General features: G+C 42.1%; 1 protein-coding gene across 2 annotated transcripts in view; it reads left to right on the top strand.

The window, feature by feature from the left end:
- abca2 (ATP-binding cassette, sub-family A (ABC1), member 2) overlaps positions 1-22,449 on the top strand; it is a 417,188-nt gene that overhangs the window by 124,759 nt on the left and 269,980 nt on the right. For both annotated transcript variants that reach the window (XM_052036764.1, XM_052036762.1), the window contains exon 2: positions 11,603-11,696. In XM_052036764.1, coding sequence (XP_051892724.1) covers positions 11,603-11,696 — 94 coding nt within the window. The remainder of the gene's footprint in view (positions 1-11,602; positions 11,697-22,449) is intronic.

The raw sequence follows: 22,449 nt of genomic DNA, 5'->3' as shown, positions 1-22,449 counted from the left end.
CCTCACTTGTGCGTTTGAATCGAAATACATGTTTTTGTGCATATTCAACACAAATCAAGTGTATGTAGCAGGGTTGCATTGACAGTTAAACAAGTGTTTCCAAATTCTCCCGACTCGCATTCTCAGCTCTGGTCTAATTGGGGGGCATTCTCTTCCTTGATCTGGACACTCCAGTATCACTCATATTTCTTGGCCATTTGCTCTCAAAACTAAACCAAATTTATTTGCAGGCAGGTCATTAGACACCTCAACCATGGAAGGGTGTATTACGATAGCAGAAATAAGGGATTTGTAGGAATCGCTGTACTGATTAATTTGTATGAATAAATAAATATAATTATGAAATATAGCAGTACTTTCAGCTCAGTGGAGTAGGAATTGTCCTAATTGGCAGTGTTTGTTATATGAGAGTTTGTTTCTTTTGTGAGGAATTTCAGATCAATGTTGCTTTATTCCTTAGGTGTGCTCTGTTACATTTGCTGTAGTTTTGACAGGTCTTTGAAAGCAGATGCTATAACTTTCTTTCAGGATCAGCTGACGCTTTGTCTGTGGGCAAAGTTTGAGTTGCACTGATTGCTTTATGTGTGGCAGTGTCTGTTATTGCAACAAGCTTTGCCATAATCCAGTTTGCTGAATTTACATAAATGTGTGGCTGTATCTCAGCAAGTACTGCCCATGAGGACCATTGCTGAGCAGCAGGTTGTGTGAGAATGTATCTTAATGGATTTGATGATTGCTTATTTGCTTGCTGATGGTTTTTGCACCTAAAGATTGTGTCCAGCCTGATTTCACACAACTTGGTGATAAAAGCATTAGACATAGAACCAGAAATAGGCCATTCTACCAGCAAAAAAAGATCTTGGCTGATGTTTTATCTTTAGGCACAAACAATTGATATCTAAAACTCTATCGACCTTTGTCTTGAATATGCTGAACAGAACTTCCTCAGACCTTTGGGGCAGAGAGTTCCAAAAAATTACTCTACTCTGGGTGATGAAATGCCCTGAATGGCAGACCCCTTATTTTGAGGTTGTGACCCCTGGTTCTCGACACCCCAGCCAGGGGAAACATCATCCCTGCATCTACTCTGTCAAGCCAATAAATAATATCGTCTGTTTCCAAACTCTTGAGAGAGTATAGCCCAGTCTATTTAACTTCCCTTGTAGGACGATCTCTACTCCCCAGGGATCAATCTGGTGAACCTTTGTTGTCTGCATAGGTTAGGTAGTGAGATCAGACTTGCACGCAGTATTCCAGGTGCGGTCTGAGCAGGGCTTATAGAATTGCAGTGAGGCATCTTTCCTTTTGTTCTCAAAAGAATGGCCACTATATTATTTGCCTTCCAAGTTGCTTGATGTAACTGCATGTTAAATTTGGGTGTTTCAGGTACAAGGATGCCAGGTCCCTTGGAACAACAACACTTCCTGACCTCTAACCATTAAAAAAAACTGTATCTTTATGCTTTTCTTCTCAGACTCACATTTTTCCACCTGCCATATCACTTGGCTTCTCTGCATCCTCCTGATGACTCATACAGCCATACGTTTATGAATCTGCAGCAAACTTGGATACTTTACACTTGGTTTCCTCTCTCCCCCCCCCAACTGAAATTATTGATGAAGATTGTGAACCAATTTCTGTTGCACCAACTCTCATCCTCTCAAACCAAACATGATATCTTTTTCCCCACTCCCTATTTTCTGTTCAGTAACCAATCATTCATTCATTCCTGTATGTAATCTTCAAAACCATATGCCCTGTTATATTAATCTCTGAGTGGCACCTTGGTTAAAGACCTTCTGAAAGTCCAAGTATGCTACATTAATTAGTTCCACCTCATTTAAGTTGCCCATTACAAATTCAAGAAACTAACTGATTTGTTAAACAGATTTCCCTTTCATAATTCCTTGTTGACTCTGCCAAATCCATTTATCATCTCAAGGTAGTTGTGGGCATGCTATGTTGGCGCTGGAAGAGCGGCGACACTTGCGGGCTGTCCCCACAACACTCTACGCAAAAAGATGCATTTCACTGTGTGTTTCGATGTACATGTGACTAATAAAGATATCTTCCCTCATATAATTTCCCTTCTATTTTGTTATATATTTATATATATTTTGCTTTTATGTTCCTTGCTAGTTTACTTTATCTTCAAAGTCTTGAATGGAAACAGGCCCTTCGAGCCACCAATCTGTGCCCAGCATCGAGCATACATTTGCCCTAACCCTACAGTGATACTGTACTTTTTATTCACCCCACATATCCATCACTTCCACACTCCCCTCCTTCTGTGGGTGTCCCGACAGAAGTGTGTCAGTACTCATCGCTTGTTCAATCTCCTTCATAAACATCTGTTAGGTGGAGGGTGTTGAGGCATGAGTTGGACCTAGTCAAGTGACGTGGTTTCTTTTTATTTCTCCCTTTTCTCTAGTAAGAGGCAGAAAGAGATGCAGGCAGAGATGGGGAGGATAATAGGTTCAGCCAGTCTAGGGTACAGAGTAGGGTGGAAATGACTAACTCACAAATGAAAGGCTGCTAAGCTGTCAATATCTTCAATAAAAGGAAGTACACTGTGTGCAGTCTATGCAGAAAGATATTCCTTATTAATCAGCCACTGTTGTACACAACTGCAATACGACAACAAATTGCAAGTCATTTTTTAAAAAAAAAGTCAAGAGAAAGAACCAGGCCAAACTTCACGAAGATGCCATTTCAAGCTATGATTGGTGTCAGGTCTCTGATTATGAAGTTTGCATGTGACCTGAAGCCACAGCTGTAATTATTTAACAATCTGCAAACTTCTTCCAAGTACGGAAACACAGAAATGAAGCTGATCTCAAACATTCTGTTTACCTACAGATTCAGTGACCTTAAAATAGCCACATCAGCTTATATACACACTTTGTTCGATATCTTGAAACATGAATTGTAATGTTACAAATGTTAAAAGAGAGAGCCAAATTGTTTCCTACAAATATGTCCCAATTTTAGGAATAGAATAAGCAACTGAAAGCAGTTGAAACCAATTCAACATATGCCCTCTTCTGAGAAAATTGCAACAAGCCAAATTTGCAGTAACGGGGTGAAGACAAACTCACGTAGTGTATAGAAGATACTAGGGGCATAAGTAAGGTGAATGCAGTCTTTTTCTAGGGTTGTGGAATCAAGAACTAGAGGGCATGGGACTAAGGTGAGAGGGAAAGATTTAATAGGAACTTCTTCACACAGAGGGTGGGTGTGTATATGGAACGAACTGCTGAGGCAGATACAGTAATATTTAAAAGATATTTGGAGAGGAATGTGGATGGGACAGGTTTAGAGGGATATGGGTCAAATGCAGACAAGTGGTACTAGCTTAGATAGGCCTTTTGGTCAGCAGGGACGAGTTGGGCCGAGGGGCCTGTTTCTGTGCTGTATGACACTAAGATGTGTGGGTGGCAGAGTGCCTCGGTAAATAGAGCTGCTGCTTCACTACTCCCAACCTGGTTTCAATTCTGACCTCTGGTGTTGTCTGTGGAGTTTGCATGTTCTTCCAGTGCCTGCTTCAGTTTCCATAAAGACATGTTAATTGGCCACTGTAAACTGCCCCCAGTGTAGGTGGGTGGTGTAATCTTTGGTCACCTTCTGTCCCAGTATGCAGTTTCCACACTGGCCTCATCAGCACCTTAAAGCACACAAAACCGGAGTGAACTGCCTGTGAAAGAAGAATGTTGAAAATGCAGCAACCAATCTGCACATGTCATGGTCCTACAAAACGCAGTGCAATATTAGCCAGATAACACACAGCAGTTAAGGATGTTAAGTGAGATATAAAAACTATAATCCTGAAGAACACACTCGAAGTTCTTGGAAAGGTACTGTAGGTTCAGATCTAAGCAAATCCACCAATGTGATCTTGTTTTAACTTATTCCATGAGCTACCCCCTCCCATTACACTGGATTTCTTTGCTGTGAGATTTCACCCCAGAACTTATTTGAGATGAAAATACCTCTTCCAACAGCGATATGATGCCATTAGTTCATAACGACTCCATCTCAGAAATCAATTGATTGATATTGCCAATGGATTTGTGCAGTAAAGGGAAAATAAAACTACATTGAGCTTTGGTGCTGCTTCCTTTTTCATGCTGGGGGCAGCACCGTGGCACATCTAGTGGAGCTGCTGTCTCACAGCTGCAGTCACCTGGGTTCAATGTTGACCAATGGTGATGTCTGTGTAGATTCTGTCCTTCACAGACCACTGTTTCCCTCGCAGCCCCCTGTTCTCCCTCATCCTTCATGTTTTTCTCTCACTTACTCTCTCTCGCTTCTCTCTCTCTCTCGCTTCTCTCTCTCACACACTTTTCTCTCTCTCTCTCTCTCTCTCTCTCACACTTTTCTCTCTCTCTCTCACTCTTGCTCACTTTTCACCCTGTTTCTTACTGCACCACTGCCTCTGAAGAAATTGATGTGTATGGTGATAGCTGTGGAGAAATTCTTTTCCATTCTTTCATATTACTGCAGTGAGTACTCTTATTAAATAAAAAAGTCATTGGCAGGAAATGCTTTGGGATGTGATAGGCATTATATGAATATAAATCTTCATATTGCAAGTTTCCATGGAGAATAAAGACATTTGACATCATTCAGCAGTTAGTCTTGCCCCAAATCCCTCACATCATTCTGATGTTAGGTTTCCTATTGGTCCGGTGTATTATCTGTCTCTGGTGGGCCATAATAATGCTTACTGAATTGCTGTATGGTCAAATTAGCTGTTTTTTTTGCCTAATGCTTATCACAGTCTCCATACCAGTAACTGATTTTAATTTTGGTGTCACTTGGGCAGTGGACAAGATGGATACTGCTTAATTTAGCCACGATGTGTGTTCTGACTTTTATATCTGTTTGCACCCTGCACTTTCTCAGTTTTGTCACCATTCCCTCAGCCTGTGCCACAGACTCTTAAAATCCTTTGCTGTTCTTTTGGTTTGGCAGCAAGAGCGGTCTTTGCAATCTGCCAGTCCATGAGCTCAAGGGAAACCGTGATGCAGTGAGTGGAAGCGAAAGCTGAACTGGAGCCAGAAGCCATGGTACTAACACCAGCTGCCTCCACTCTGTCAGTACTGCTGAGGAGAGGGACCCAGCAGTGCTCCACACCCTCTAGGATTTCAATCTGTCTGTGTCACTGTGAAGCCTGGAAAGCTGAATTTCTGGGTAAATATTTTAGACATCCTAAAACAAGATGAATTAATTTGTTCCCACTGGTTCCCGTTAGTTACCACAGTGGTGCAGCTAGTAGGAGTGCTGCCTTGCAGCTCCAGTGACCTGGGTTCAATCCTGACCTCCGGTCCTGCCTGTGTGGAAGTTTCTCCCTGTGACTGCATGGGTTTCCTTCGGATGCCCCGGTTTCCTTCCACATCCCAAGGACGTGCGGGTTGGCCACTGTAAGTTGCCCTTGTGTAGGTCATAGAGTCAAAGAGTCCTTTAGCTCGGGAATGGGGTATGTGGCCCAACTGGTTCATGCTGACCAAATTCCCATGTAAGCTGTCCCATTTGCCCACATTTGGCCCATATCCCTTGAAACCTTTCCTATCCATGTACCTGTCCAAGTACCTTTTAAATGTTGTTAATGTACCTGCCTTGGCCACTTCCACATACTGACCACCCTCTGGGTGAAAAAGTTGCCCCTCAGGTTCCTAATAAATCTCTCGCCCTCACCTTAAACCTCTGCCCTCTAGTTCTTGATTCCCCAACCCTGGGGGTAAAGACTGTGTGCATTGACCCTATCTATGCCTCTCATGATTTTATACATTTCTGTAAGATCACCCCTCATTCTCCTACGTGCCAATGAATAAATTCCCAACCTACTCAATCTCACTCCATAACTCAGTCCCTGTAGATGGGTAGAGGAGTTCACAGGAATCTGGAGAAAATAATTTACGGGGAAAATTAGTGGTGGGATGGGATTATTCTGTGATCTAGCATAGATTCAAAGTGCTAAATGGCTTCTTTCTATGTGGTAAGGAAATCTGTTCATCACAACCCTTATATTCAGAAAATCAAAAATGTCACTGAATATGACATAAGTAAGTATTCTTAATTTAAATTCACAAAACCCTGATTAATGGCCTGCAAGGAAAATTGTCCCTGAGTGAGTAAGAAAAGATGAACTAATTTTTCTCTCCGCTAAAACTTCTTTAATTCTGAGCCTGCAGATACAGCAGTAGGAACTTATTGCAAGGGGGATGAAGTAGTCTTGTCACATATAGTTTTGGTCTCCTTGTATAATGGGAGTAGTTCAGAGAAGATTCAGCAGGTTGATTCCTGGGATGAGGGGCAACAATTGAACAGATTGGGTCTATAGAGTTTAGAAGAAATGGAAAAGAAATTTCTTAACACGCAGTGTTGTGAATCTTTGGAATGATCTGTTCTGGAGGGCTGTGAAGGTTCAGTCATTGATTTCACTCAAAACTGAGTCAAAGATATTTCTTGATATTAAAGGAGAGTGCAAGAAAGTGACCTTGAGGTAGAAGATCAATACGAACTCAATGAATGGTGGAGCAGGCTTGATGGGATAAATGGCCGAAGACTATTTCTCATGTTTTTATGTTGTTGTGTTCTAAAATTCCAGAACATGACTCTGCAGTAAAACAAAACCCCTCCCCTCCATTGTACTCGGTCATGTCAGTCAGCTGTCTCAAATTTCTGTTGTCCGACGTAGCTGCCGACAGGAAGTGCCCCTCCCCACCTCAATCTGTTCCACCAAAACCTCTTGCAGTGTTGGAAGTGTTGCAGTGTTCCAGCAAAAAGAACACAAAACATTTGTGCAAATCTTTGAAACAAAAATGAGTACTTTGAATAAGACTCCACCCAAACACTGCGTAATGTCACAGCCAGACATGTTTTACTCTTAAGAAAAAGCAGGGAGCTTGAACCATAACAGCTTGTGTGGTGCAGCCATCTGCTCTCATCGTTCTGGACCTTGATCACAAGCGTTCCTCCTTGCTGAGTAGAGAGAAATAATATTGCAGTTACTATTGAGACTTGCTAATTAATTCCATAATTTTTGAGGTCTTTTCCCCCCCCCCCAAAAAGTGATTCTCCACGCCACAATATTTTTTTCAAACAACAATTTGAGTTGTAAGCATTGAATCTGAAACCCTCATTTGGGATTAGGATTGAAAGAGAGTTTAACATCAAATAATTAGAGTCTTGGAGAGAGAGAGAGAGACAGTACAGAAACAGGCCCTTTGAATCGGTGTCTGCTCATTTATACAATCCCATTTTTATTCTCCCCACATTCCCAAACCATCAACTCCCCCACCAGATTCTGCCACTCACTCACTCACTCACACACATTTGGGACAATTTACAGTGGTCAGTTATCCTCCCAACCTGCATGTCTTTGGGATGTGGGAGAAAACTGGAGCACCCAGTCACAGGGAGAACATGCAGACTCCACACAGACAGCATCGGAGGTTGGAACTGAACCACGGTCTCTGGAGCTGTGAGGGAGGGGCTTTATTAGCTGCACCACTGTGCCACCTCTGTAAATTGAAATTACAGCACAGAGCCAGACTATTAGTCTCAACAGGTCCATGCTGTCAGTTTTGTTTTATTGCAGGATCATGTTTTGGGATTGGAGTGTTGGTGGCAGGTCCATCCCTACTGGCCCTTGAGAAGGTGGTGGTGAGTTGCCGCCTTAAACTGCTGAAAGTATTATTCATCCTTTGTGTGAAGGTCATGGTATTGGTACGATTCAGTGGCTTGCTTGGCCAATTCAGAGGGCATTTAAGAGCCAACTGTTTGGTTGAATCTGGAGTCACGTAGGTAAGGGTGACGGATTTGCTTCCCTGGAGGATATAGTGAACCTGATTTTTTTGTCTTTAATGACATTTTAGTATGTGGAATGAGCTGCCAGAGGAAATAGTTGAGGCAGGCACAATAACAATATTTATATTTGGATAAGTACATGGATAGGAGAGGTTCAGAAGGATATGGGCCAAATGCAGGCAAATGGGACTAACTTAGATGGACTTTGTGGGCACCATGGTCGGCATGGACAGGTTGAGCTGAAGGGCCTGTTTCCATGCTGTATTACGCTACGACTCTGTGACATCCCAATAATTTGGGGGATTTGATTTCCGGCCTGTGGATTGATAGTCTGGCAACTTCATTCTGTACCACCACCATTCCCTGCATCAGGAGCTTCCTCCTCAGCTCACCCTATCAGTATGTCTTTTTGCCTTGTGAGCTTAACTATCTTCCCCTTTAAATTCTTGACAACTGGGAATTGAAATGTATTTTAAAATTAAACCAGTGATGTTTCTGCACAATGGGAGAGAGAGTTTTCTCAGATAAAAGACATTGGGGGAAAGAGGCCACATCATAGTCCAAGTGACACATGTACCAGTGGGAAAAGCTGGTGTTGATGGATGAATTGAGCTGGATAGTTGCCAGTCCACAACTTGACAGGAACATGTCCAACCCACACCTGCTGTCAGAGAATATTGGCCCCCAGTGCACTAAAATGCAGCTGAACAAACAATGACATCTCATCAGCATCACATCTCCACCATATTTTGTTTCTGGGTGCAGTTCTAATCCTAGTTGCCTAAAAGCATGGTAGCCTTGAGATGAATGTCCGTGCTTGAGTATTTTTGCCTATTTAAAAATAAAACAATCATAAGATTTATCAACTTTTGATCTCTGAGTGCAACAGTTTTAAAAGTGATAATATTGTCAACACGTGCACATTCAAAGTCACATTAACTCTTAATGTATAGCTAACAGATCACCAGCATCATAGCACTGACCAATGCATTTCACAATCAAATGGAGTTGATCAGTAGTCTATTTGGAAAGCCAAGTGTAGTAATCTTAAAACAAAGTTAATGAAAATTTTAATTCTGCATGGTTGCTGCTGGTTCAGAGTCTTGTTGGTAATAAAATATTTTTTTAAGATTGTTTTTTGGTTAAATCAGAAAAGTTCAAGTCCAACCTATTGTTTCCAATCATGTTAATCTAATGTTATTCATTGTATTTACTGGGCCCTTGGACATTGTAGATTGCAGGCTAAGCTGGAGATCTTATGAAAATCATAGTATAAGGATTATTGACACCTGAAAGCGCACAGTGGCACTTGGATAGCATTCTGGATATTTGCCCTGGTGAAATAGGCAGAAGGAATGCAGCAGGTGCTTTCATTTGTCTTGTCCTTCTCCAGAATAATTTGAGCCGTAAGCACAGAATCTGTAACTCTCAGAATTTCCAGATGAATTGGGACAAATATCTTGGCTTTCGATCTCTAAGTGCAGCTGCTTTTTCAAAGTGCAATGCAGTTTCTCATCTGTAAGCACAAAGCAACAACTGCATATGGTTCATTTATTCCCCCCTTGTGAATTAATGAAATGAGTTTGCACTTGTGTAGCTTGTTTCTTGAACTTGGCGCTTTGCAAAATGCTTTGCAGACAATTAGGTTCTTTTGAAACATGGCCATTGTTGCAATGTGGGAAATGTAGAGGGGGTGAATGTTTAAGGTTAATAACCTTAGGATGAAGTTAAAGATTTAGACAAATAGAAGACCCCCTGGCTATTCACTGTGGGCATTCCTGAAAGAGAAGTGGGAGTAAATTAAACACTAAAACAATAGCAAAATACTAGTGCTTAAAATTTACCCCAATGACAGAAAGTACAGAAGGGAGTCCTTTGTTGATCTATCTTTTTCATGTTCCTAAGTGGAGTTAATGCTTTGGGCTAAAGTCAAGATTTGTGCATCTATTTTAAAATTCTGCTGATAGTAAGAAATGACTTCTTTGGAGATCGTATGAGTTTGGTTTTTTTTTGCGCTTGACAATACAAAAAGCGTTATTATCCTGCTTGCAACAATGAAATTGATGTCACAAAATGTTCCAAGCAGGATAATAATGCTTTTCATCCAGTTCATCCTGATGGAAACTCAGGTCATGGTCACACCTTGAGAGACTTTCAGAAAAGAACAACACATCCATTACTTTATCATTCTTGTACTGTTCAGTCAACCCACTCTGTGTAGTTATTCTACTTTTCTGTTTTAATTATCCCAACAGGTGTGGCATTTTATATTCAGGAACAGCTTCTTCCCCTTCATCAGATTTCTGAACAGTCCATGAACACTACCTCATTATTCCTTTTTTTTTGCACTATTTATTTATTTTTGAAATTTATAGATTTTTATGTCTTGCACTGTACTGCTGCTGCGAAACAACAAATTTCATGTCATACGTCAGTGATACTAAATCTGGCTCTGATTCTTCTGGTTGGTTTGCCCAGTCTGACTTATTTTCCCATGCCGCTGAATTCACACCTCTAACCAGTTGTCCCTCTTGTGTGTTGAACTGCTGGGGTGTAGCATGGTTTGCAAACCACTTAAAAGTGTTAATGTTTATGAGACCCTTTTACGTGGTATCACAGAACAGGCACGCATTATCACCGTCTGAAATGTGGGCAGTCAGTGAATGTATTGTATGGGTAGTCAGAGGAAAACACAAGTAATAGTCTTCGAGATCGATTGAATTCCTTCTGTTGAGTTGCATGCCTTAAACAAGTCCAAGTCCAGAACACTGACAAGGGCTTGAGGAGCTCAGCAGTCCCACTGATAACTAGGAGAACTCTGGCCATCACCCACCAGTCCTGAACTAACCTCTCTATTTTGATGCAGTCACCATGGAGAGACACCAGAAAGCCCAGGCTATGGTCTAAGGGCAAGTCAGGAAGCATCGGGCTGCTAAACTTAACCTGATAAAGTAGTTCATTAGCCATTGTGGGATGGTATGCCAGTTGTATATCCCACACCACTGGCAACTTCCAAAGGCTGACTATCTTTATTGTTTCTCTGTACAAGTGTTAGAAGGCCTTCACAGGATGTCTCAATGCACTTTTTAGTTTATTAAATACATTTGACTTGCTGCCACTGTTGCTTTATGGTGTAACTGATTAGAGAACAGCAAATTCCATTAAACAAAAGACCTGTTTGTCTTTGGAATTTGGGGGATATGGTAGGATGCTGGCAGGGCCATTAAATACTTCACTGTGTGATTTGAAACAGAATGAAACAGAAAATGTAAAATTACTCAGCAGGTCAGGCAGCATCTATGGTGAATCCTTTGACTACAAGGTGCTGTTTTTGTTGAGAGGAGTCGTTGGTTCACTCAGGAAATCAGCAAAGATCCTTCCTATAGCCATTATGGTGGTTGGTTCTGATGGATGTTTTGAGGTTGGGGCGTGGTGTTGAATGGGAGGGAATAGGGGTGGTTTGAGAAGTTTGTTGGGGATTGGGGAGGTGATCGTGTTTGAGTTCCTAATCTTAGTTTTGCTATTTAGTGGTAAGAATGAGAGTGAGTTTTGAGTTCATAGAGTCATACAGCAGGGAAACAGGCCCTTCGGCCCAACTGGTCCATGCCAACCAGATGCCCCATCCAAGCTAGTCCCATTTGCCAGCGATAGATCCATAGAGTTGTACAGAGCTGACATTAGGTTAGTCAAGAATAGCTCTTAATATGAAAGCTTGACAATTTGGAATTAACTGACTTGCTTGAATAGCTTTTCCCTTATTACATTTCTTTCCCTTTTTGTTTGTTCACAGTGGGTTTTGGCGTTCGAGATCTTTATACCACTGGTTCTCTTTTTCATTTTGCTGGGACTTCGTCAGAAGAAGCCGACTATTCCTGTCAAAGAAGGTACAGTATTTGGAGCATCTGGTCACAATTTGAACAATATGTAATGAAAATTGTATGCCAGTGAAGTCCTGATGTGAAAAATCCAATTTGGTTGAGAAAGCTTCTATTGGTGCTTCAGAATTTGATGGACATGTGGGTGGAGCTCAGGAAGTGAAGCTGTTCATGAACAGTTGATCTTACCAGGAGTGGAGAGAACCCGTAAGTGAGACTTGAAGCATTATTTGTTCATGGAAATTTCAGATTAGTATATCATTAATTTAGGTGAGACAATTGAGAATTACCGTGTTGAAATGACATTGGGTATTGCTAGTAATTCTTTTCTTCTTTTATCTCACTCATTGATTACTTATTTGTTCTTGTATGTCTTTAACCCTCACTGAATACCAGGACATTTTGTTACCTTGGTGCTAACGGCATGCTTTGGTCATCTGTGTGTCAGCACACCCTCAGGCACTCTTCCCAATGCTGTCTTGTTGGGGTACATGATAAGGTTTTTCACTTGATAGATGTGGGTGGAGCTTGTTGAAGTTCTCACTTGATGTCCAAATACAAACCACAGCATTTATCCACCAATCAACCCACTTTCAGTCAGCCATTGCTGACCTGAAGTTAGTTCCTGTTCTAGTGTGAACCCAACTTTGAAGACTGATAGTCATCCTTTACCTTTGTTTACTTACTTGCAAGAAAATTGCTACATATTGGGTTATTCTCAGGCTATTTCTCCCCCCAGGCCATGGTAGACATTGGTGTTTGATGAGGTGGTTATACTCAAGCCTTTTAGATGAACAATGGATCAGACAAAAATGATAGACATGTAAAAGCCAGCTGGTTCTTCAAGCTTATCCCATACTCTTGATGGCTAGAGCATTATGGCTGAACACTTTTGACTCCCTTTGCAACCAGCATTCCTACAAAAGAGGCAAAAAACTGGAGGAAAACCTCAAGGGCAATAAAAGAAGACTCTGAAAAATTCCTCTCTGATCCCTTAGGACAATTGAAACAAGCCCAGAGGATCAAATTGATCTTAACTGTAAACTGTTAACTGCTTTAAACTTGTTTAGGAAGCAACCTCTTGAAGTCATTATTCCAAGTGTGAATATTTGATCCGTGAGTGGGGTAACTGACTGGTTTTTGCTTTCACTTCCACTCCAGTGCCCAAAACACAGTGATGCTGCAGCGATAGCACTTGGGTAACATAACTGCTTGTTGCTTTTCCATAGTGGAGCTAAAAGCTAGTTAGGCACTTATCCTTTGAGTTGAACGGGCTCCAGTCAGAAACTATTAACCAGTTCACTGCTTCAGTAATGATCTTCTGCCAGACACGCTTCAAACATTTGATACTGAAGGAAAATAGAGCTAATCAGAGGGAATCAGTTAGGGAATTAATTATATGCTTGTTAGCAGTTAGAGGATATTTTATGCATGCAGTGGTGATCATTTTGAGGAGGATAGGTACAGAATATGTGAAGGTAACAAAGTGGGTTGAAGTCCTACTTCTGAACATCTTGAAGGGAGAGATGGTTCTCTCTACCTGCTCTCAGATCAGCTGATTAATTTTATGTTACAAGATTCGGAACTCTTTTCTCGTGACCACGTGTTATTCCAATACAGGTTTCATCCATCTGATTTCAGATGGATGAAAATGTCAAATTTCTAAAGACACCAAATATCTGACTTTTGTAGAACATAGAAAAACTACAGCACAATTCAGGCCCTTCGGCCCACAAAGCTGTGCTGATCATGTCCCTACCCTAGAAATTACTAGGCTTACACATAGCCCTCTATTTTTCTCAACTCCATGTACCTATCCAACAGTCTCTTGAAAGACCCTATCATATCCGCCTCCACCACCGTTTCCGGCAGCCCATTCCACGCACTCACCACTCTCTGAGTAAAAGACTTACCCCTGACATCTCCTCTATATCTGCTCCCCAGCACCTTAAACCTATGTCCTCTTGTGGCCACCAATTCAGCCCTGGGGAAAAGCCTCTGACTATCTACCCGATCAATACGTTTCATCATCTAATACACCTCTATCAGATCCCCCTTCATCCTCCGTCGCTCCAAGAAGAAAAGGCCAAGTTCCCTCAACCTGCTTTCATAAGGCATGCTCCGCATTCCAGGCAGCATCCTTGTAAATCTCCTCTGCACCTTCTCTATGGCTTCCACATCTTTCCTGTAGTGAGGTGACCAGAACTGAGCACAATACTCCAAGTGGGGTCTGACCAGGGACCTATACAGCTGCAACAATACCTCTCGGCTCCTAAATTCAATTCCCCGATTGATGAAGGACAATACACCATATGCTTTCTTAACCACAGAGTCAACCTGTCCAGCCGCTTTGAGAGTCCTATGGACTCAGACCCCAAGATCCCTCTGATCCTCCACACTGCCAAGAGTCCTACCATTAATACTATATTCTGCCAACATATTTGACCTACCAAAATGAACCAATTCACACTTCTCTGGGTTGAACTGCATCTGCCACTTCTCAGCCCAACTCTGCATCCTATCTATGTCCTTCTGTAACCTCTGACAGCCCTCCAAACTATCCACAACACCCCCAACCTTCATGTCATCAGCAAACTTACTAACCCATCCCTTCACTTCCTCATCCAGGTCATTTATAAAAATCACAAAGAGTAAGGGTCCCAGTACAGATCCCTGAGGTACACCACTGGTCACCGACCTCCACTCAGAATACGACCCTTCAACAACCACTCTTTGCCTTCTGTGGGCCAGCCAGTTCTGGATCCACACTGCAATGTCCCCTTGGATCCCATGTCTCCTCACCTTCTCCATAAGCCTTGCGTGGGGTACCTTATCAAACGCCTTGCTGAAATCCATATATACTACATCTACTGCTCTCCCTTCATCGATGTGCTTATCCTCAAAAAATTCAATCAGGCTCATTAGACAGGACCTGCCCTTGACAAAGCCATGCTGACTATTCCTAATCATTTTATACCTCTCCAAATGTTCATAAATCCTGCCTCTCAGGATCTTCTCCATCAACTTATCAACCACTGAGGTAAGACTCACTGGCCTATAATTCCCTGGGTTATCCCTACTCCCCTTCTTGAATAAGAGAACAACATCCGCAACCCTCCAATCTTCCGGAACCTCTCCCGTCTCCATCGACGATGCAAAAATCACTGTCAAAGGCTCCGCAATCTCCTCCCTCGCCTCCCACAGTAACCTGGTGTACATTTCATCCGGTCCCGGCGACTTGTCTAACTTGATGCTTTCCAAAAGTTTCAGCACCACCGATTTTCTAATATCTACATGCTCAAGATTTTCAGGCCGCTGCAAGGCCCCACTACAATCCCCCAGATGTATCACAGCTTGGTATGGCAACTGCTCTGCCCAAGACCACAGGAAGCTGCAGAGAGTTGTGGACACAGCTCAGTGCATTACGGACACCAGTCTCCCCTCCTTGGACTCTGTCTTTACCTCTCGTTGTCTTGGTGTAGCAGCCAGCATAATCTAAGACCCCTCCCACCCAGGACATTCTCTTTTCTCTCCTCTTCCATCGGGTAGAAGATACAGGAGCCTGAGGGCACGTACCACCAGACTTAAGGACAGCTTCTATCCACAGTGATAAGACTATTGAACGGTTCCCTTATACAATGAGATGGACTATGACCTATGACCTCATGACCTTACGATCTACCTTGTTGTGACCTTGCACCTTATTGCACTGTACTTTCTCTGTAGCTGTGACACTTTACTCTGTACTGTTTTTTTTACCTGTACTACATCAATGCACTCTGTACTAACTTAATGTAACTACACTGTGTAATGAATTGACCTGTAAGGTCGGTTTGTAAGACAAGTTTTTCACTGTACCTCGGTACAAGTGACAATAATAAACCAATACCAATACCAGATCTTTTTCCGTGGTGAATACTGACATAAAGTATTCATTAAATACCTCCACTATTTCTTCTGGATCCATACATACTTTCCCAGTGCTGCACTTGATAGGCCCTGTCCTTTCGCATCTCAACCTCTTACTCTTCATATACTTGTAGAACGCCTTGGGGTTTTCCTTAATCCTGCCCTCCAAGGCCTTCTCATGTCCCCTTCTAGCTCTTGCAACCTCTTTCTTAAGTTCCTTCCTTTTAGCCCTGTACTCCTCCAGATCTCTAACATTACCTAGCTCTCTGTACCTTATGTAAGCTTTTCTTTTCCTTTTGACTAGATTTATTATAGCCTTTGTACACCATGGTTCCTGTATCCTATCTTGACTCCCCTGTCTCATCGGAACGTGTCTATGCAGAGCTCCACACAAATACCCCCTGAATATTTGCCACATATCTTCCATACTTTTCCCAGAGAACATCTGTTCCCAATTTAATCTTCCAATTTCCTGCTTGAGAGCCTCATAATTTCCTTTACTCCAAATAAACACCTTTCTAGCCTGTCTGTTCCTATCCCTCTCCAGTGCAAACGTAATGGAGATAGAATTATGATAACTATCACCAAAATGTTCACCCACTGAGAGATCTGACACCCGACCAGGTTCATTTCCCAATATCAAATCAAGCACAGACTCTCCTCTTGTATGTCTATCTACATACTGTGTCAAGAACCCTTCCTGAACACACCTAACAAACTCCACCCCATCTAAACCCCTCACTGTCTGGAGATGCCAGTTGATGTTTGGGAAATTAAAATCTCCATCAAAACAACTGTTATTCTCACACCTTTCTAGGATCTGCTTTCCTATCTGCTCCTCAACAACCCTGTCACTACTGGGTAGCCTATAAAAAAAACACCCAACAAAGTTGTCGACCCCTTCCTGTTCCTAACCTCCACCCACAGAGACTCCATAGACGATCCCTCCGCAACGTCCACCTTTTCCGCAGCCGTGACACTATCTCTGATCAACAGTGCCACTCCCCCACCTCTCTTGTACATTTAAGTTCATTTAACCTAAATTCAGCATTATGATTTTGAGCCATTAATTATTTGAGTTATCAAGATTTTTCATTAATATTTAAAATTATTAAGGAACAAACCTCAATACAGAAGCTAATGTTGTAGTCTACCATATCATGAACAGTTCTGACAATAAAATTGAGAATTGGGTACTGCATGAATGATTCCAACATGGAAGGAGGCTGTTCAGTCCATTGGGTCCTGATCACTTCTCAGTAGAGCAATCCCATCAGGCCCATGCCCCTTCTCCTTATTTCCCTGCAGCATTGCAACACATTCTCTCTCATAAACTCTGCTTTGATTCATTTGCCACTCATGCACATGAAAGAGTCATTTATGGTAGCCAGTTAATTAACCAGCACATCTTAGGGATGTGGGAGGGAACTGGAGCTCCCGGCAGAAACCCATGTGGTCGTGGAGAGATTGTGAAAACACCTCATAAACAGCAGCTGAGGTCGGGGTTGAACCCTGACCGCTGGAGTTGTGAGGCAGTAGCACCAACTACACCTCCATTCCACTTATTGGATGCAAGCAAAATGCAGAAAGTGTGAGGAAGTGACAGTGGATATTCAGTTAGCAGCTGCTTCCTGGACATCAGTTCTGCCCTAGTTGATACTGTCCTACAAAAAGACTGCAAACTTATCATTATACCTTCAAACTCACCAGTCATAATCACAAGGTACAGTCATAGTCATAGTGAGTTATAGCACAGTAACAGGACCTTTGGCCCACTGCATCCACGCTGACCAGCAACCAACCATTTACACTATTCCAACGTTGATCCCATTTTTTTATTTTTCCCACACTCTCATCGGCTCCCCCCGCATTCCACCATTCAGCCACACACTGGGGAGAATTTAACCTGGCCAATTAACCTTCCAATCTGCGGATCATTAGGATGTGGGAGGAAACCGGAGCACCCGGAGGAAACCCACACAGTCACAGGGAGAGCATGCAAACTCCACACAGTCAGCACCCAGGGTCAGGATTGAACCCGGGTCTTTGGTACTGTGAGGCAGCAGCTCTACGAGCTACACCATGGGAAATGGGAGCCACAGAGGAGTGCACAAGGAAATTGCTTCTATCAATAGTGCCATTGTTTTAAGTGCTGGAAAATTAAGCGATTTTACAGATGTTTCCAGAGTAAATTACATTTAGTTGGCCTTGGGGAAACTGTCCTGAAAGACTCAGTAAATGGTCTTGATTTACCAATCTGGGCAGCGAGTCATGCGGTAAAAATTATGGGAAATGGGAGTAAAATGTCAAACATTCGTGCAGATTGAAGATGTTCCACTGAGATTGGGATAGGAGAGTTCATTGGTCAGAGCAGATTCAGTGTCATTTGCAATACTGTACCTCACCTGAGAGGGCTTTCTATTGGAAATGGGTGCCTAAAATGGAAAAGGTTCCAGTCCCTTAATGAGAGTACAAAAATGAGTAGGTGAGTTTAAAAAATGAGATTAATTTTAACCTGTGCTCTACTAAATTTTGATTATTTAATACTTTGCAATGGAAGTAACAGGTAACTTACAGCAGACAACTTAATAACGTTGATTAGTAGGTGGACTTGGGGAAAATCCCAGAACTGATCTCAACTGGGACAGTAATTACAGTAACAAACATCAGTCCCTATCTAAAAGCTCAGCATCATTCCAAACCTCAGCCAATGGACAGTGGTGAGGATTACAAGTGGGATTGTAATCAGATACCTGATGGACTGTCCCAGGGACTGCACTAGATGGCATTATGGTAGGGATATCAGAAGCGAGAGGGCAGAGGTGTAAGGTGAGACAAAGGAGTTTTAAAGAGGATCTGAGGGGTAAGTTTTTTTTTACACAGATGTTGATATCTGGAACGAGCTGCCAGAGGAGATGGTAGTGGAAACAGATGCAATCACTATGTTTAAGGGGCATTTAGACAGATACTTAAATCAGCTCCCTCAACATTCCACCATTTGCCCACATACTGGGGACGATTTGACTTGGCCAATTAACCTACCAACCTGCGCATCACTGGGATGTGGGAGGAAACCGGAGCACCCGGAGGACACCCACGCGGTCATAGGGAGAACGTGCAAACTCCACACAGACAGAACCCGTGGTCAGGAATGAATCCGGGTCTTGGCGCTGTGCGATGTGGTCCTGATGCAAGGAAATGGGATTAGTGTAGATGGGCAAAAAGGTCGGCATGGAGATGATGGTCCGAAGAACCCACTTTGGTGCTTTCTGACTCTGTGACTACAAACCTCGTTACAGTGGAACAGTGTGAAGGAGCACTGCATTCTTTAGTCACAAATCACAGACCCCTCTGGTCTGATCAGATAAAAATCAACCAGAATATTCCTTTTGGATGCATCAGTATGAATTAATATCAGGTCTTTTGTTTGATGATCTCCACAGTTGAGCAACATATTGACACCCATTATCAAGTCCTCCACACAAGTAATGAGTTGTGAAAGAGAGCAACAGATTGCTCACACCTTTGAAGCTCATCCTGGGCATGGGTCAGGTGAGGAGGAAGAGAGATTGGAAATATATTGGCCTTCTGTGACGTACTGAACCTGAAGCCTTGGAATGTGCATTATAGGTTTAATTGTTATGGAAAATCCCAGAAGACTTGCTCCTGATTAACACCTCTCTGGCCTTCATGCCACAATGATCTATTGTTGATGATATTTTTGTTGAATCAATGAATTCAGTGTTGCCGAGAAAATGAAGCACAGATCGTAAACCTTACAGGCTCTAATGGATGTGAGATTAGTTATGAGGAACTATTAGCAATTTGCACACAAAACTAGGCCCATTTTCTTAAGTGCTCTCTGGTTCTTGTGCATCATGTGAGCCTCTTCTAACCCTAGTTATCTTCATAATTGGCATCCTTTTAAACCCATCGGTACTATTGTCTCACATTTCACATTCTAACCATTCGGTAAAGTAGCTAAGTTCCATATTGAATTTATTGGTGACTAATTTTATCAACTCTAGCTTTAGACCTGTCCTCTCCCCATTATATTTTTAAAGGCCTCTATTAGGTCATAGCCTCCTATCTTTAAGGGACGGGAGACCTAGTCGGTTGAGTGTTTTCTGGAATTATCTAAACTGGCAATCTCATCACAGCATTCAAGTGTCTTTTAGTGACTTTTTTTTGTTGCAGCCTCATTATTTCCAATTCAGGTACAGGTGTGAGGGGAAAAAATGTTAATCTTGCTTCTTCCTGATTGACTTACCATCTCTTTACCTAGCAATATCTTTGCAGCTTTTCCATGACCACATCTGATGCCTTAATTATGAGAGCATGTATGGTTAAGCAGCAAGAGAGAAAGAAGCTGTAGAGGAAGTGGCTGGGACTGGTTTTTTTTGCCTGTGGGACTTGGATTTTAACCATTGTCAATACTGTTAAGATGAAAGTCTACTCCTCGATCTGGATGAATAGCCCTTCTCCTTTCTTCACAAGCAGAGTTGTCCCCAATTTGACAACAACTGGCACTAAACCATCAACACTGAAACAATGGTAATTGGGCTGCTTATCTTGGGTTTCTGTGAGTAGAGAGGGCTCTTGACTGCACTTTGGGAGTGCTGACACACAATGACCAAAATGGAAAAGTGTTCCATTATCTGCTGGAATCATGCCTCATGGTTGCTCACAGTATTCACGGCAGAAGAAAGTGGTGAATTGTCATCCTGATTTCCTGCTATCCGATTAAACTAACATGTGGGCAATGACTGGGGCAGATCCTGTAGTGGAGGACCTGGCGGGGCATTCGTTGGACTCTTAGCTGGTGGGATTGGTCTGGTGGGGAAGGGGGTAAGTATTAGGAAATGTTTATTTATAGTTTCTTTTTACTTACAGTTACTAGTCTGACTTGTAAATCCCCAAGAAGGAAACTGAATTCACCAATCAATTGTATTGCTATCCAATTGATAGACTTGTGGACTTCTTTGAACTGCATCATTGGCCCACTCTGGCCCCATGATCCTAAATGGATTTCATCCTGCTGATCATGGTTAGAGGTTTATTGATGTAAACTTTAGAGTTGGTAGTTAATTTACTCTATTTCCATTTAGTGGGGCTTACAGTAAATTGACTGTAAGCCCCCTTGATTGCTCACAGTCCCCAGTGTTAGCAGAACCAGTCCTGTCTTGAAGGCTTGGAAGTTGCCGGTAGGAGTGCTGCCCAGTGAAGGAATATGAATTGCAAAGTCAAGTGGTTGAAGGTTAAGGTCAAAGGGCAGGTTTTCCGCTGTTGACTGGCGTTTAGCACCCATGGTGACTTTGCCCCTTGTGCGTTGTTGCCTCTTTACTAATAACAAATATAGAACCTGCTGGGAACCTGAGGGTGGAGGGGCGGGATTTAAAAGTCTTTGCAAACCAATGAGAGAGAGAACGCATTAATGAGTTGTCAGGAAAGCCTAATCTTGGACTGCAGAATATTTTTCCATTATTCAGCCACGACAGGATAGGCTTCACCTTTCTGAATGGAGTTGAAGTATCCTGGAGCAGATTAGTTACTGGCAGTGAGACGAACTTTAAACAAATGAACTGAAGTTGTTGCCCAGATACGATGTTGCTAGGGGGAACAGCACCAAAAGAGGCCATTTGGTACCACTTGGCCATTTGGCTTGAATGCAATTTTTTATTTGCACTTGGTACATTAAAGGTATGGCAGCATTGGCCAAACAAAACTCCAGAGAGGATAGATTTGCAGTTCTTTTCCAAAACTGAGTTTTGGTTTGGAAAGTCTGACTGTTTGGATGTGGAGGCCCATTGTGTACATATTCACAGTAGTGTGTCAGAACAGAAAACACTTCCTACCACTCAACAGCAGCAACGAAGACTGGATTTATTGTGGCTGAAATTACCGAGTGACAAGTTGTATCCTACAGAAGAGTCAAGTGCCGAGAACGAATCTTAATTATCATAAAATGCTGAAAGACACCATCTCTTTATTTCAGTTTAGGAGCAAGGTTTCATTTTCCACAATTTAATTTGCTCTTTTTCACCATTATGTTGAATTTAATTACAGCTACCAAATACTCTAAGGTAGGTGGTGAAATATTATTTTGATTAAGGAGTTAGTGATTCAGCAAAAAACAGCAAACATTTTGTAATCATTATCCATGCGGGAATATTATAAGGTACATTACAATGATGAAAAGCTGTTGCTCTGGGGTATATGTGGACTGATGGTTTGTTACATGTTGGTGCTCTCATTTATTTTCCTGGTTATGTGCACGGGTTGCATGCAGTAAATATCAGCAGGTTATTCTGCTTTATATCCTCATTTAATTGTTTTCAGTACTGTGTATTTTCTGTTCCGGTCTTTGTGCTTATCACAAACTTTAGGTTCATTGTGTGCAGACTTGATATGTTCCTGCATGCTCCTGTAAATTTGAAACCTTTTTAGAAAAAGCTCTCCACAAACCATAATTGCACAAATAGGTAATTAATTAACATTGAACTTTAGTAAGAAATGAAATACAAAATGTTAGAAAGGTAATACTCAAGAGTCAATGAACTCATTTGAAGTGTAAACCCCAGATACTTGATAATTTTACATTTATGTGTGCAGGGCAGACTGAAGTAATGGCATGAGGCAGGAATCATTCTGAGTATAAATTTAGCAGTCACTACTGCAATATAAAATAGCAGGGTACCTTGAAGATCATGGGGAATAATTGACAGTGGTACTGCTGCCACACTGTGTTGTGGGCTGCTCCACCCAGTGGCTTACCCTGGTATCTCATGACAACTTGGGACATCTTCAGTGTGGGTGTGCAGCTGGTTAAGGGGATTTAGCATGGATTTTGCAT

The sequence above is a fragment of the Pristis pectinata genome, chromosome 23 (assembly GCF_009764475.1).
Source record: "Pristis pectinata isolate sPriPec2 chromosome 23, sPriPec2.1.pri, whole genome shotgun sequence".
NCBI lineage: Eukaryota > Metazoa > Chordata > Chondrichthyes > Rhinopristiformes > Pristidae > Pristis > Pristis pectinata.
The sequence above is the reverse complement of the archived record's forward strand: the minus strand, read 5'-3'. Positions and strand labels throughout refer to the sequence as shown.